Source organism: Galeopterus variegatus, unplaced genomic scaffold (assembly GCF_000696425.1).
Source record: "Galeopterus variegatus unplaced genomic scaffold, G_variegatus-3.0.2 Scaffold1312, whole genome shotgun sequence".
Lineage (NCBI taxonomy): Eukaryota > Metazoa > Chordata > Mammalia > Dermoptera > Cynocephalidae > Galeopterus > Galeopterus variegatus.
Window position 1 is genome coordinate 143,707 of NW_007727423.1, and position 17,731 is coordinate 161,437.

Genomic DNA, 17,731 nt, shown 5'->3' on the forward strand with positions numbered 1-17,731 from the left:
TGGCTAGGTTTAGGGCATTATATACCAGTAGCATAATTCTTAAAAAGATGTTTACCAATGACTCAGAATTAAGTGCCCCTGTTCTACATTCCCCATCCTCTAACACTAAAATTCACTGCAATGCCCAGTGACTCTCCTGACCCAATTCTGCTCATTATAGAATGAGACTTGATATCTATCACTGACTCTGCTTTGGTTCAACATACTGGCTTTTTCTCTTTGGAATTACCTAATTTGGCTCCACTGCACAATGGACAGTGCACTGGACTTCTAGAATTACCTATTTTTACATTAGAAGACATACTTTTATAATAACTAGCTTTACAATTCACATATCAATTTTAACTTTTTTTTTTTTTTCCTTTTTGTCTTTTTTCGTGTCTGGCAACGGACCGCAACCCTCAGTGTCGCGCCCATACCGGACCGGGACCGGCAACGGGATCGCAACCCTCGGTGCTGCGCCCGCCCCTCGCTCAGCGAGTGAGCGGGAACCGGTCTGTATGTGGGATCCGAACCCTCGGCGGGAGCGCTGCCGCGCTAAGCAGCGCACTGTAGCAGTGCGCCACCGGGCCGGCCCTTAATTTTAACTTCTGATACAGTTCCTCAGCCATAAAATACTCATTTCCTAATTTTTATTATTGGAAATGTCTGCAAAGATTTATCAGCAGTTCATATGAAAGGGTTAATTTGTTAGTATTCCATTTCTTTTTAAGCAGATTCCCATCTTTTTTCAAGAAAAAATTTGAAGCAAGGAACAAATACATAGAGAAAGTGTTGATATACTTTTGAGAAAACAGAATGTGGGCACTATCAACTCAGCACAGAACTGCCTGTGAGGAGTGCTTAAAGGAAAAAGTTGACAAATCCAACTTATTTAGTAAAAGATGCCATTTTTTTTCTAATAAATTATATTTATTTACAAAAGACCTAATTTTATATATTTCTTTACATCACAATATATAAACAGAAGCGAAAATCTGGTAATTACAAACACAGAAACCTTGTTGCCCCCTATTACTCACCTTTCAGAACAAGTCCTTGGTTCAGTTGTAGAGGTAGGTAGGCAAGAAGACCAACACCTACCAAAAGAGTTTGCAGGCAGAACCAAAAGAAATATTGATAAATAACACATTTAGATACCCTAATGCACAGCATAAAAGAATAGTATCAAGAAAAGGCTTAAGTTGAATCTGATCTGATTAACCAGCCACTCACTGTTTCACAGTCTATGAATGGGAGCAGGGTGAGGGGATGGGGTGTGTTAGCCAATTCCCCCTAAATATAGATCAACTTTACACCTAGGGTAATTACCATCAAGTTAATGGAAAATTCCCAATCACAAGGAGATGGCCTTGAACTAGATTATATTGAGAATCACAAAAGCAATTTTGATAGTCTTTATACAGCAACTTTAAGAAGCAGAGAATCTACTATAGTTAAGGAACTTAGGCCAGGTTAGAATGGAAGGGTAGGGAGTGTGGGTAATTGGAGCAAAATCATCGCTCACTTCCCACCTCACCTTTAAGTCAGCTCCAATAAACTGAGTGCTTGCCATGTCACCATGATTCGCCCCTATTAAAAAATAGCCAGAAATGATTAGGTTTCAGCTTAGAATTTAAATTGTATGTTCTCACAAGCTTTTGGTAATTTCTGAAGAGTTAAGGTACAGTCACTAGACCTTACTTTAGGTGCACTTTAATTATGACCGTGGCTTTAGTTGTAGATTAGTATGGTTATTGCAATGATGCTTTTCCAAGCCTTTTAATACAAATGATCAGTATCATGGATACTGGATGAGTACCTATATCAGCTTATATTTTACATTCATTTAATATGTGCCTGCTATGTGCCAGGCATTGTCCTAATCCACAGGGACATATATAGCAGTGAATGAAACAGACCACTCCCTGCCACAGAGAAACTTACATGACACCATTTAAATGAAAATAACTGCCATTTAAATGAAAATAACTGGAAAACTTAAGAGCAAGGTAAAAATAATAAGGAAGGTGAGAATTATTGGACTGCTATATGCCATTACGAGAGGCACAGAATGAGATTATAAGGGTATTAAAAGCACAGTTACATGAAGATCTCATGTTAGTTTGCTTTTCTCTTATGTAAAATGAAGTTTTACCTAGAGAATATAGGATGGTTTAATTAAGATCTACCTGGTACATCCCCCAAGGGAAAATAAAGTCACAGATTGAAAATATAAGGAATTAACGTATTTTGCTTTTGTTTTTAAAAATATTTAGTTTTAAAAGCTAAAGTTTTTAATTTTATAATTTACATATAAATTATACAATATACTTAAATTACCTATAAACTTCAAAAAAAAAAAACATTCACCACTATTCCCTGGGTGCTATCTGATTAGAAACAGTTCTTTCTTATATATTATCTAAGTTTTTTTTAAAAAAAACTTTATATAAAGGGGTTATACCTCACTGGATGCAAAAATAAAAGTGGCTGCCTAGCCAGCACTTAGCTATTAGCACTGGAAGAAAATCAGGAGCATTTAGGCAAATGCTTCTTAAAGTGTATAACCGAAGTCTATAAATGAATGAAAACTATGGATCATATAGTTTGAAACCGAAAACTTTCCAGAAAAATGTACACAGAAACTATTTTAGGGGCCGGCCTGGTGGCGCACTGCTACAGTGCACCACTTGGGAAGTGCGGTGGCGCTCCCGCTGAGGGTTCGGATCCCACATACAGACCGGCTGCTCACTGGCTGAGCGAGGTGCGGGAGCAACACCTAGGGTTGCGATCCCGTTGCCGGTCCTGGTCCGGTACGGGCGCGACACTTAGGGTTGCGATCCGTTGCCGGTCACGAAAAAAGACAAAAAGGAAAAAAAAAAAAAAAAAACAACCTATTTTAGGAGTTTTTACAGTTTCTACACCCTACCACTATGAATTGATTGGATTACTTGAGGACAATGCTTTTTCATTTTATAATTGTATAAACTGAGACCTAATTAAACAACAGTCAGAAGATCAAATACCTGTGATTAATCATTATCAAATTTACCAGGAGGCATAGAAAGTACTTCCATATGTTGAAAAACATAAATAATCTCTATTCTGAAGCTACTCTGAATAATGATCATAAAATGCTGACCCCTATGTTGAAAAAAGTATGGTAAGACCATTACTTTTACTTAAAAGCATTACATTATTTAAATTCACTTATGAAGAGTGCAAATAATTCTTCACACTTGATTGGCTAAATTATCTAAATATTCATACAAATCCATTTTCCCACATAGTAATTATGGACTGAGAAAAAACAAAAACACCAAATATTTGAAGTCCCAATTTTGATTAGATATGATATTAAATGTATTAGTGAATTTAATCTAATAATTCATTAGTACTAATACTGAGGGAAGATAAAGACTTAACATTTTCCTAAGAGTCTGAGGCTTCAATGAAAAGTATAAATTCCCCTTATGTGAAAGTAAAAATGCTTTCCCGTTTGAACACATTTGTTCAACTCTTAATAGAACCAATATTCCAAGACATTTCAGCTTTTAATCTGTCAGGATAAAAATATTCACGGAGAACTCTAACAAAATCTTTCCAACACCTCTGCCTTCAGACTGTAAGGTATCTTTCTGGCAATTAAATCCCATTTGATGGGACCATCAATGGTAGAAAAAAGATTACAGTCACTTCCATTACATCTTTTATAACAAGGATGTTGCATTTTGATTTGCAATTTGTTCACTACTTTAGTTTTTAGGTCAAATAATTTTCATAGGTGAACTAAAGGGAAATGTGAATTTATATTGTCTTGTAGGGATCTGAGGTTGTGATAAGATTATAAGAAATACAGAAATCTATTTTGAGGACATGCTAAAACACATCAATAGTTTTTTATTTAAATAGAAAAATCAAAACTTTAAATTTGTACTTTAAAAATCATCATTCATGGAAGTAATTTAAACAGTTTTACAGATTCTAAATTCTCTCATGAAACATCACTAGTATACCTGCCAATAGCATATGCATATTTTAAAGATTTTCCACTGATTTCCATGTCAAGTGTTTGACATGATTAGCAATATTAACTATCATTGCAATGGGACCTCTGAAAATTAAGTCTAGGCAACTTCTTGTTGCCAAAGTTATGTGTTTTGACTCTAATATACAATAGGAGACTAATCTCAAGCAAGCAATTTGATTCACATTTTCTCAAAGATAATGATTCTTACTTTCTACAAAATTGTGGCATACTTCATAGCAGAAAAATGGCATGGCAGAGAAAAGTTTAGAAACAAATTTGCCCCCTTTTTTGAGGCTTTCAACAGTGGACACTACATTTATTTCAAACATGGGGCAGGATGAGAAAGAGTCGTCTTGGTCAGTCCCACTTTCAAACTCATTAGGATGGTAAGGGAAAAACTGTTCTTCTAAATTGTCCAAATTAAAAGAATAACAAAGATAATACCTAAGATAATACCAAAGCGTAAGAGCTAAAATTTGCTTATTTACTTAAAAAAATTTCCTGCACTGAAGGAAAATAGTATAAATTACATTACCAACCTGCAAAAGTTAGCATGTAAAGAGTATTCTATCTTCAAGCCATTACCTCTCTAAAATATTCTGTAGGAAATTCATAGATGAAAAACAAATCTAGGGACCTCAAATGTACTGATTTATAATATTCTTAAATATTAAAAAAAGGAAAGTAAACTAGCTATGTAGGTAAGATGAAGCAAAATTTCAAGGATTTAGTATCTTTAAAATGATCATACAATTTCTTTAGAGCTGAGCAGTTTAAGTAGAAATAAATACTAGTACACACTAGAAGAGAAGATTTAATAATTGATAAAAATGTACAAAAATATTCAAATCAGAAATGCTTTAGAATGTGTACCACGAAGTCAATACTTCTCAGTGAGCAGGGAAGGTAAAAGACTTCCTCAATGGGGGAAAAAAAAAAAAAAAAAAAGGCAAAAGAGAAAGACTGGATTTAAAAAAACAACTGTTAAAGAAAATGTTTAAGTCAACATCATTTTTTTTTTTTAAGACAAGAATATAGCAACTATCACTTAAAGTTTGGTGGCACATTCTTTAGTAGGTCCTTAAGGCAATATATTTAAACTAATTTACAATTTGATTTGATGTTAACTTTTTAAACATCACCTCAAAATAGATGCTCAAAATAATGCCCTCACAATAGCCTTTTTAAAATGTATTCAGATGTTTCATAAAAAATAATGGTGGCTTTATTACAGTAGTGCTCATTAGCACCACTATAATTACGGGTCTACCAAGCTTACATCAAAAACACCTATTTCTTAGTTCACCATAAAAGATAACATTGGCTTTAACCAGTTGGGTAGTGCACAAAAAAGCAGTTTTATCAGTTGCTGGTGCTTTTTTTGTACTACTATATTATCAAAATTTTATCATATCTTCAAAATCCAACTTCTATAAAGTAAATCAAATCACCTCATGACTTAGACTTTAGAACAAAGTAGAGACATCTGCAGTTATCAGTAAATTGCCACCTTTAATCCATCCTGCAGTGCCCTATGAAAGGGTCACAGAAAGACAGTTATGACTGTATGAAAATATGATTCTTGATACAGAATCAGAAGTTATTTTCAATTTTCTTTGCATTTATAAAGTCCACAATAACAATACTTAAATGCACTTTTTTTTTCTGTGATATAATTAAAACCCAGTGTTATTTCAATTGAACTTAAAATAGAGTCCCTGGTCAGAATTAGACTTTAAATCATACTGTAAACATGTATTTGGTATAATTTATTGATCATCGTCCAGTTGCTCCAAAAGGGTTCTTCTGCGCTTTTCCAATTCCCCTTCACTCAGTTCGCTGCCAGAAGTGTCCCAATTACCCTGAAAAAACATTGAATACAATTGTAGTTGATGCCACTATTCAGAAGGTTAAGTAATGAACCTTTGAAAGAAGAATTTAACATCTATACAGATGCTCTTCCACAGATAAACAAATTTCATAGGGTTTAAGGACTGACCTCTTTCCCAAAAGCCCAATAATGGGTTGTGGAGTAAGTAGTCCTTGGTTATATATATCAGAGAAAGTAATTTAGAATGAGACTTTTTATGGTGCTACTTTGAATTTACATTAATATATAAACCAGTGAGAGTAATACAACTGGTTTCTTTTTCTTCCTTTTACACAGTGAGTATGAAACATCTTGCTTCCATTTAATGAAAGCCAGGTATTCATATCCTAGGTACTATATTCCTTGCTTATTTTGCACAGATTCTAGGTGTCCTTTAAGTGCTTTATATCACAAAGACGTAAATATCATATGCTTTAAGCATACTGATTCTTGTGCCCAAATAAATAAACACACAAGATTTATGAGCGAGACAAGATTTAGACTGAAAAAACAAACAAAAATAATATTGCATTATGTGAGATACAACCTTGAAAAGTGGATACTTCACCCATTCTCCTTCACTTCAGGGATTTTGTTTGACCCACTAAGGAAGAAAACTATTAAGCTGCTGATAAGTATAGAGGAAGCATTCATTCGTCACTAAAAATGTGAATCACTCACCTGTTAAAGCTTTAAAAAAAACAAAACAAAACATCCACTCTGTACCATCTGAATCAGCATATCCAGAAGTAGGGCCAGGGCTTATCTACATAGTTAATGCTCACGACTGATGATTTATAGGCATTACCCTTGCTAAACCTACAGCATCTGTATAGGGAACTGGCAAGGCTAAGAAACCTTGTGGTACTGTATTCTATTATGAGGGTATTTCAAAAAGTTAGTGGAATATGGAATTAAAAGATAACACAAATCTTTCCATGAACTTTTTGGAGACTTCTCGTTTTTGTATATATGGAAAACTAAAGTACTTATGTAATTTGACATTAAAATATTAACTTTGGCTTCTATTCCCCTCCTAGTCATATGCCCTCCTTCCCCCAATTGGTATTTCTAAAAGTTATTGGAATACTACCTTTTGAAACTGGATTTAGTAGAGATCTGCAGAACCCCTGATTTGAATGTCCTAAATTTTATATTCTTTTGATAATGTACAAAGCAGAACATCATATCCTTTCTTTTTTTTTTGTCTTTTTCATGACGGTAAGGGGATCACAACCCTTGGTGTGGTGTCGCCCACACTGCGCTCAGCCAGTGAGTGCACCGGCCATTCCTATATAGGATCCGAACCCGCGGCGGGAGCGTCGCTGCGCTCCCAGCGCCGCACTCTCCCAAGTGTGCCACGGGGTCGGCCCCATCATATCCTTTCTTAGTGAGTTAAAACTATAGTTATAAAATGCTGTGCTTTATTTTAAGGAATATAATATTTAGGAGACTGAAATCAAGGGTCATTCATGGCCATATGTTACAAAACTATTTCGTTTGAGACGTAGTTAACTGAATTTTCATTGTTTTCTTCAATGATAGCAGACTTGAAAAAAATTTATTCTTTAAACATCACTGTAGTTTTAACCACAGTATCCATTTCTTTATTTTGAAAATATAGATACGAAACAATTCCAAATACTTACAGAATCCTTTCCAGTCTTTTTCTTAGGTGATTTGTGTTTTGATTCTGATCTTTGTCTAGTTCTGTCTTTTTCACTTTCCCGGTCTTTTTCTTTTTTATCCTTCTCTCGCTCAGCATCTGATTCTGGAGAGTCCTATGTAAATAAAAACTAACGTGTCAGCATTCTGTTTTTTAAAACTCCTTACATAGGTTAATATTTTAAAATATTCATGTACCACAGGATATGTGTTCTTTGAGTTGTGAAATATAATTTGAATTGTTAACCTCAAGAATTCTGTTAAGATTTCCCCAAGATTCATGGACAGCTGGTCTTTCCCATGGAAAGGATGACATTCTGATGGCAAAATACCACTAAAAGAGCCTCACTAGCACTTCAGATGGGTAATAACTACTATTAAATATAAACAGATACATTTTTTACCAACCCAATATAGCATTTACTTATTTGTATATGTATACAGGATGCTACTGTTAGCTTAATCACATATGAGGTTGACAGTTATATAATAAAATTCTTTCCTCAAAAATTGCTATTGAGAAGCAGGAATTATTTAAAATGTAATGTTAGTGCTTAAATAAGTGTTTCTTAACTAGATATGCACAAATTCAAGCAAGCAGCATTAAAAATAAAATTCCAATAGGTTGGTGATGGTAACCAGGCCCTTACATTTTGAAAAAACTTCTTACAACAGTAGATGAGTGGTTGTTTACATATTTGAATTTGCGCCAGCCCCGTGGCTCACTCGGGAGAGTGTGGCACTGGTAGCACCGAGGCTGTGGGTTCATATCCTATACAGGGATGGCTGATGAGCTCACTGGCTGAGCGTGGTGCAGACCACACCGTGCAAGGGTTGTGATCCCCTTACCGGTCAAAAAACAAACAAAAAAACCCACTGATAATAAATAAATTAATATTTGAATTTGTGGCTCTCAACAACAGCTGCAATATACAAACACAGAGAAACACACATACACACACCTCTTTTCTTGAAGATTTTTTTTTTTCCTTTTTGTCTTTTTTCGTGACCGGTAACAGGATCGCAACCCTTGGTGTCGCGCCCGTACCACGACCGGCAACGGAATCGCAACCCTCGGTGTCGTGCCCGCACTGCGCTCAACCAGTGAGCAGACGGTCTCTATATGGGATCTGAACCCTCGGCGGGAGTGCCGCCGCGTTCCCAAGCGCCGCACTCTACCGAGTGCGCCACCGGGCCGGCCCTTGAAGATTAATTTTAAAGATCAGAGTGGGAATCCTAACACTAGTATGTGTGTATTTCTTCAAAGCTCACCAAATGATTTTAATAGACGATTAAGATGAACAACAACTATAAAACTATCACTTTAGGTTCTCACCTGAACTGTACTGATCTACTGTACAGGACTACATAGAAAAATGTTCTACGACCATTGAGGAAGTTAGGGCAAAAGCCTAGGTGAAGTGTAAATATTAGAGGCTTGCTTACAGATTTATGTCTCCTTTTCTTACTTTTCTTCTTATGTTTTTTTGACTTCTTATAACTTCTCTCTGAGAAGGATAAAACAAAAAAGTGTCAGAATTTGAGGACATCATCGTGTCAATGATTTTAATCAAGTAAATAGAAACGCTTACCAGACTCAGCACTAGAAGAATGTTCTGAAGCAGAACGGGACTCTGATCGCTGTCTTTTTTTCTTTGAATGGCTGTCATCATCGTCTGAATCTGACCCCTAAACAATACAAATAATTTCATTAGTAGTGATGCTAACAAATATTTAAATACATTCATGGTACCATTTAATAAATTGCCTTACCGATCGAGAGCGAGAACGTTTCCTATGATGTTTTTTAGATTTCTTAGAATGTTTCTTGTTCTTTGAATGATGATGTTGACATTCATGCTATGGGGCAGTAGAAAAAAAAATTTTCAAGAGTTTACATTTACTTTAGACAGCAGAGCAAAAGAAAAACCTATATAAATAAGTTCAGAGTACAACTCCATCATATTTAAGATGTAATCTCTTGAGACTGTGCAAACAATTATCACTTAAGATTTTCTTTTCTCTGTTCCTTCTTACCCATCCCATACCCACTTATTTAAACATCTAAACAAAACAATGTTAAAAAAAGTACTAGTAGAGACACTTGATATTCTAGAAAGGTATAATCTGCGGAATAATCACAACTGCTTTAAGTAACAGTGAAGTAAAATGACATTCAGGCATGGTTTTTCTGATGAATCTGGCTTTGTCAGTGAGCTAGGCCAGGTACTGAGATAAAGAACAATCTCAGAGCCATTCTTGAACTGAAATAAACAAGGCTGATCTCAATAAATGCAAAATCTACCCCTCTTTCTTTTCCTTCTTACTCATGTAAGACATCATTAGGCATCTACATGTTGTCTCTGTGGAGTTCCACTTTTTTTTTTGTCTTTTTTCGTGTCCGGCAACGGATCGCAACCCTCAGTGTCGCGCCCGTACCGGACCGGGACCGGCAACGGGATCGCAAGCAACCCTTGGTGTTGCGCCCGCAACTCGCTCAGCCAGTGAGCGGGAACCGGTCTGTATGTGGGATCCGAACCCTCGGCGGGAGTGCCGCCGCGCTCCCAAGCAGCGCACTGTAGCAGTGCGCCACCGGGCCGGGCCGGCCCAATTTCCACTTTTATATTAAAATAATTATCAGGCTAATGGAAAAGGGAAAGTAAAAGCTCAGATATCTATGGTTATGAAAATAAATTATGCTTCTGTTACATATGGAAAAGCCGGCCCAATTTCCACTTTTATATTAAAATAATTATCAGGCTAATGGAAAAGGGGAAGTAAAAGCTCAGATATCTATGGTTATGAAAATAAATTATGCTTCTGTTACATATGGAAAATAGAAAATGTGGCTCAGAAGAGACTCTTATCCTTTTTATCTCAATGAGTGCTAACCTTTCTTTTCTACCTTAAGGCCCAGGTTATTGGGATCCAAAATCTGAATGTGTTCATTTCTTCCCTATGCTACCATCTTTAGCTCCATTTACTGCCTCACTACTTTACCCTGGAACAGATCATGAAATAATCTGGCTAGAGATTCTTGAGTTGAAGGAAAAAATTAAATGTATATTCTAATGCCTCAGAATATGCTTAAAATGAAGACTATCATGCAGGATTATTGCCATGGGGTCCAAGGTTCTGCTTTTCCAACAAGCTCCTAGGTAATGCAGATGCTGGTGTGAATTTCACTTTGAGTAGAAAAGATCTAGAGGCCACCAGGACCAGATGTAAAGGCAGTTGTGAAACAATATAGGGCTTATGTGAGTACATGTTAACAGGGATAATTGTTGTTGACATTGATACTAACCAAGAAAAATAAATCCAAAGAAATAGTGGTCAGTCAATTCAGTGACCTCCTATGCCCAATTACACTGCAACACTATAATATTAAATACATACTAGCTTTTGACCTGTTGTAAAGTATTACTCTGTCTACAACTGATAGCACAGCATACTTCTTAAAAGCATGACCCTGGAGTCAAAGAGCCTGGGTTGGGATCCCTTCCCTACAAACTACTTTACTTCTCTTTGCCTTAGTTTGCTCATCTGTAACATCATAGGCTTGTTGTGAGAATTAAGTTCAAACATGTAATACATATAAAACAGAATGCCGCCTGGCCCACATAGGCATCAAATATTATTATCCAATAATTATTGGTCAGTTGAGACCCTACCTGAAACCTTCATCAAAATACCTTTACTCAACTAATGGAGTAACTTAAGATTTTTCATTATTTAGTTTAACAAATATTTACAATTTATTACATTATTTTCTAGAAACCCTCTGGGCTCTCTACATATCTAATGTAGTATAATATCTGAAATGTGCTTAAAAGCTATTTTCTATCTGCTTTACAAAAAATTTTAAAGTTTTCTTTAGGTTTACTAGTCAATTCATGTGGCTGCCAAATGGCTGAATTACTAAAACTTTCTAAAAACAGAACACACATAAAAATTTGTGAGATGAAATTATTCATATTTCCATGCAAACTTATAATTTGTTTCATTGAAAAGCAGTTTTCATAGAAAAAAACATTCCCTCCCTAATCATCCCAGGGATATACTAGTATAAAAGCAGTGAATATTAAGAAATATACTTTGATCATTCTACATTCTTCAATTTTTGTTTATATTTTTATGTATTTTGTAATATTTCAACCAGTTCTGAGAACACTAAAATTACCTCAAGCACATGCATAAAATCTTTAAATATTCGTTTTCTTTCAGACTCTAGAGTTATGTCCTCAAATGCTGGCTCTTTTACAAATCTCTCCCGGATCTAAAAAATTCAGAAATTGAATAAATACATAAATACCAAGAAAAGTATACCAATATGCCTAAAGGAATCATAGAAGCAAGTGAAAAGTAACAACCCAGTCCCCTTAAAATGCATTTTCTTCCTTCAAAAGTCCAAACCATTTTAAACAAATATTCCTAAATGCAGAATCACAGATGACTTAATACTTCTAATATATCCTAAATATATTTAATATATCCTACAAATAACTTTAGCTTATTTTTTTGTGGCTATAAAATAGTAAATAAAATAGAGATATTTTCATTTTTCAACTGTAATGAAAACTCATTAGAAAAAATTTAGAAGTATACATACATCTTCCCAGACAGCATCCAATTCTATTGGAGGAGCAGCTTGTTTCAACATACTCTTAAATGCAGATTCTTTTCGTTTCATCTTACGAGCCTCTTCTTTTTCTCTTTCACGTTCACGAGCTTCTGCCTTTTCTAGTAACTATTAGAAAATCATATTTAATCAGTTACAGTAGTACAATTATAACTCCTGTTAACTGAAATAATTCATTCTTCTTATTTTTGAAGTATCCTAACACATCATTTATAAGTGAAGAGGCAATTTATCTACCACGAGTTAATCTGAACAAAGGAAGTTTAATATCAGTCCATTGTCTAAGTACATTTCAGCTTACCTGTAAGACTGTCTACCGCTCTAAAATCCTATTCACATTCTCTTATTCCAATAGACTACAACTGAAGTACTTTCAACTGAATAATTTAAAAACTGTTCTATTAAACTAGTTATTTATAATAGAGAATATTAAAACTTACACTATTGAAAGCCAACTTGATATTTCCGGCATCTAATGTAGTTGATCTTTTCGTTGAACTGATTATTGCCACAAAATCTTCAAAAGTAGTATTTACTTCAACTACAAAGCCTTTATCCTTAAAAAGAGAAATCTTGTTAAAATTAATAATACGTAAATCAAAGGAAGACAGTATCAACTTTTAAGATATATTACAAGTAAGAATAAGGATACTTATTTACCTTTAGAATGTCTTTTATTATCTTCTTCTCATCATGATAACGTGCTTTAAGATCCTCAACATAAAACTTGAAAAGATCAAGGGCAGTTGATCCTAATGAAAAAACTAAAGAAGTCAAAAGCTAGCTCTAACCAAAGAGCTGCAATTACTTTTTGTTTAGAAAACAAAAGTAAAATAAAGCACCCCTCCCCCAACACAACCACCTTCCCCTTTGGCGCATTCCATCTACTACCATAACTATAAATTAGGGAAAAAAATGAATCTCACCAGGCTGACCAAGCATATTAGTGAACCTAATGTCAGAACTAATAGTTGGATACAATTCCATCCAAGATGACATAGAATGTAGTTGTCCGTGTTCATGCAATTCATCTAAAAATATCTGGAGGGTAAAAAAAAAGGAAAGCAACTATATGTGAAAAATCATCTTTAAATACATTAGAAATATAAACGTACCTGAAAACCATGTTAACAATGTAGCAAAGTTTAAAACCTTTCCAATATTGTTATCCCAAACATGTCTGGGTGCGAGTAATATTTGTTATTTGATGAAGGCAAAAACTACTTTTGGGCAAAAAATATTTTGACCTTCAGAGAAAAGGACCTTTGAAACACTACATTATCTTATACCTAGGCTTCAGTTTGCTGTCCCTTAAGATGGAAGACCATTTCCAGTTAAAAAAAAAAATAAAGGTCAAAGCTAACTCAAAATATTGGATCCCTGTACCAGCTAGCTGCAAAAAACAAAAAATAAAAAAATGTTGGATATTACCTATCACAAATGATGAAGTTAAAGAATGTGAATTCATGCTTCCTTTAAAATATACTTTTTTGTTTTTAAACAGAGTACCCAATGTGTTCTAGGTATTTTTATTTAATTTTTTTTAAACAAATGCAGGGCTGTAAAAGGAGGATGTTAATTTTCCCAAAGTAGTTTGGAGATCGAGGATTCAAACCCATATCTGATTTCAAAACCATTTCCTTTCCTCCACATTACTATTTTACCTTTCATACTAAATCTTTTTTTTAATTTGCTTATTCTAATTTCTCCTCCTTTCTTTTTTTCTACGAATTGACTTTCAGGGCAAAATATTGGGACTTTACTACCCAGCAACTTCTATACTTCCTGCTTCCTCTAACCCTTAAGGTAGCTTAAGCCTTTAAACAAATGTCTCTAAGAAACTATGACCCTAAATTCTGTTCCCTCAATCCCTAGACCTGTACTCTTCAATTTGGTAGTCACTGACTACATGTAGCTTCTGAGCACATGAAATGTGGCTACTCTGAATTGTGATGTGCTGTAAGTATAAAATACAATAATTTTGAAGATTTAGTACCAAAAAAATTAATTTTTAAAAATACTGATTACAGGCCGAGCCTGTGGCACATTCAGGAGAGTGCGGCGCTGGGAGCGCAGCAGTGCTCCCGCCGCAGGTTCAGATCCTATATAGGGATGACCGGTGCGCTCACAGCGCTCACTGGCTGAGTGCGGTGTGGCCGGTCTCCAAAAAGGACAAAAAAAAAAAAAATTAATTACATGTTAAAATGATAATATTTTGGGTATTTTGATTAAAATAGATTACCACGTTTGATAAAACATTAAAATTGTTTAGGTGGCATATGTATTTTTATTGGACGGAGCTGCTCTAGAATAACACTAAGTACCTAAAACTCCACTCCTCTTCAAAGGAGAATAAGTACGTCCACACGATCTAACGACTCTGAAATTCTTTGCTCTAAGTGCATCTATCCTTTGCTCCCTACTCTTCAACATAAATGGATCCTATCCTAACCCATCCTTGTGTGGTCAGCAGGGTCCTCACTCGCTCCCTCTTTTGAGCCTCTAGATAGTTTAGAAACCATCTTGACTGATGCCCTCTAGTATCTTAGAATCTACCACACTCTATCATACCTGTTTTGCTAAGTGTTTATTTCACTTACAGGTTGTTGAGATCTGATAAAGTCACAGAGCTGTGAAATCAAATCTATTTCAATAGTGCGTCCCTAACCTGAATGAAAATTATAATCACCTGAGGATTTTTTTTTTAATAAATGGAGAACGGGTTATAATCTGGATTATTTGTAATTTTACTTTTTAAAGATGACCAGATAACTGATGTGAATTCAGGTTTGAAAACCAATCTGATAAAACTTTATGGCTTTTATTCTTTATTTACTAACCCCATCTTGGAGTGAAAAAAATCCTAGTCTTTTACATTATGGAAAGCAAATTGCTTTGAAGATGGCTGAGTCTGATATTTTTCTGTCCCTCAGAAGAGGGGTTCTCAACCTTGGCATGGGGGAGACCTTTTTGTGTGTTTTTTCTTTTCTTTCTTTTTTAGGGGTGTGTGTGTGGGGGAGGCATGTCCTATACATAGTAAAATGTTTAGCAGCAACTCCAGTCTCTACCCACTACCCACTAGAGAGCCAATAGCATCTTCCCCCCAAATAGTGACAATCGATAAAATCTTTCCTGGTTGAGAACCATTGCCTTAGATAATACTCAAATTAATTTTTACTCATCTCCTTCCTTTTTGTTTCTGTATATACTGTTCACAGTATAACTATTCATACATATGTTTGAATTCCAAACCTTCAAAGATTTTGTTTAATGAAAAGACACTCCATCTTTCAATTCTTTCTTCATTCTCTCCCTCTTGACCGGTTTTCTTTACTCATGAAAAGCCTTTCTTTCTCTCTTAATCCCAAGCTTACACTGAACTTCACCTTATTAAAGTATCTGAGAGGATGATCCAATTGTACTTCTATTTACCTTTCAACTATTTGACAACTCTGACTTCCCTCCCATGCCAATGGTCACTAAACAGTAAATGCAACAGTATTTTTTCAGCCCTTATTCCATAAAAATTCTTAACATTTGTTACTCCTGGTGGATTCCTTTAGCTCGGGGGTTTCTCAAAGCATCATTTGAAGAATTATTTAAAAACAAAACCAAAAAACCACCACAGATTATTAGGCCCCACTCCCAGATTTTCATTCAGTAAGTCTGGTGTGGTGTTTGAGAATTTGCAGGTTTACTACAAGTGTGGTGCTGGTAACACCAAGGTCCAGCCACAAGGATCAGCCAAGGTTAGATTCCTGTGGCTAGCCAAAAAAAAAAAAAAAAAAAAAGAGAGAGAGAGAGAGAGAATCTGCATTTCAGTAACTTCCCAGGTGATATTAATATTGTATGTCTGGGGACCATGCCTTCAGGACCACTGTTCTACCTTAAAATTCCATCTTGGCTTCCGAGACACTACACATTCCCCTGGTTCTCCTTTAATGTCTTTGATCAATTCTTTCCAGACTTGAATGAATTCAAACATGAGTTTTAAGACTTAAAAGAAAAATCAAGTTCCTTATCATAGATGTTGCAAATATTTATTATTATGTGACTGGCAAATGAGTACTCAATAAAAACGACAGTGATCATCATTACTACTAAGAATGTTCTTTCCATTCATCTTTTATTGTAAATGCCAATTTTCTGTTTTAATTCATTTTACTGCAGTTCTAAATATACCTTTTGAAAGGTAGGGTAGTAGACACAGGAAAATTATTTGGTTGAATATCTGAAGGACTATCAATACAACATGCTTAATACCACTTACATTAATAGTAATCAGAAACTATGTCAGACACACACCAATCTAACTTAAAGCCATATTTTAGACTTAGCTAAAGACTCATGTGGCCTTTACATTATGATCTCTCCCTTATAGTCTCCAGCTCCAGTACTGATATTCTACATTATATTCTGTCATATTTTCTGTGACCCAGATTGTCTTCTTATCCTCAGTGTCTTATTATTTTTTCATATAGATCTCCTTATCTGAAAACACTGCAACACCTTCATAGGAGACATTAAAGCTCAATTGCTATAGAAGAGTATAAGAGTCTTCCTAAATATCTGTTCTCCCCTTCTTCCTGAGCATATGGCTACTTAGCTAAAAACTAGGTTTTCTGGTCTCCTTTGTAGCTAGCTGTAGCTATGTGATTAAACTCTCAGCTAAATATGAATGAAAGAAGTAAGCAGAACTTCTATATTACCGGCTTTCAAAAGAACTGTTCTCTCAACCTTTTCCAGGTTAATTGTAGCTATGTGATTAAACTCTCAGCTAAATATGAATGAAAGAAGCAAGCAGAACTTCTATATTACCGGCTTTCAAAAGAACTGTTCTCTCAACCTTTTCCAGGTTAAAATGTGATCATGGGGACAGTACTCCCCTAACCATGCACGCAAGGCTAACATGCTAGGGCCTTGGTTCTCAAAGTGTGGTCTTGCAGTACCAACATCACCTGAAAACTTAAAAACTGCAAATTTTCAGACTTAAATTCTTGAAGTGGGACTCAACAATCTGTATAGTTTTAACAGTCTCCCAAATGATCCTCGAGAAACCACCAAGATGAAGGAACCCATCAAGAGTAGTAAATGTTAAGTTTTCATGGAATGAGAACTAAAATCATGCTATTGGCTGTCGCATTTCAGATAGTAACCTTTGGCATTTTTAAAAGCTCTCTAGTTGACTCTGATACAAACTTTTTGAGAACCACTGCTCTAGGGAATGGCAATGTACCCTAAACCTTGGCCCAGACTTATTTCAAGAAACAAACTTATTTAAGCCACTGTAATTTAGCATTTGTCCTAATATAGTGGGTTAATGGAAGAGATCCTGTAATCAAGAGCGTACAGATTCAAAACCTGGCTCCCCTATTCAAGTAGCTGCTGAACTTGGGCAAATCACTTCACCTCTCCATTTCCTCATCTATGTAAATGGATAGAAAAAAATAGTATGTACCCTTATAAGATAAGGCTGCCATAAAAACTGAGATTATAAATGCAAAATGTATTTAACAGTCAATGAATGCTAACTGCTATTTTTATA

At 35.2% G+C, this 17,731-nt stretch overlaps 1 protein-coding gene across 5 annotated transcripts in view; it reads right to left on the reverse strand.

Annotated features, from left to right (window-relative positions):
- Positions 1–3,848: 3,848 nt before the first annotated feature.
- PRPF40A (PRP40 pre-mRNA processing factor 40 homolog A (S. cerevisiae)) overlaps positions 3,849–17,731 on the reverse strand; it is a 58,519-nt gene continuing 44,636 nt past the window's right edge. For 3 of the 5 annotated variants that reach the window (XM_008576217.1, XM_008576216.1, XM_008576214.1), the window contains 10 exons: positions 13,113–13,227; positions 12,847–12,950; positions 12,627–12,743; positions 12,157–12,294; positions 11,728–11,823; positions 9,321–9,407; positions 9,140–9,236; positions 8,994–9,055; positions 7,532–7,663; positions 3,849–5,874 (listed from right to left, as the gene is read on the reverse strand). In XM_008576217.1, coding sequence (XP_008574439.1) covers positions 5,782–5,874; positions 7,532–7,663; positions 8,994–9,055; positions 9,140–9,236; positions 9,321–9,407; positions 11,728–11,823; positions 12,157–12,294; positions 12,627–12,743; positions 12,847–12,950; positions 13,113–13,227 — 1,041 coding nt within the window. In that variant the 3' untranslated portion in view covers positions 3,849–5,781. The remainder of the gene's footprint in view (positions 5,875–7,531; positions 7,664–8,993; positions 9,056–9,139; positions 9,237–9,320; positions 9,408–11,727; positions 11,824–12,156; positions 12,295–12,626; positions 12,744–12,846; positions 12,951–13,112; positions 13,228–17,731) is intronic. The other 2 variants (XM_008576215.1, XM_008576212.1) reach the window with 1 other exon arrangement.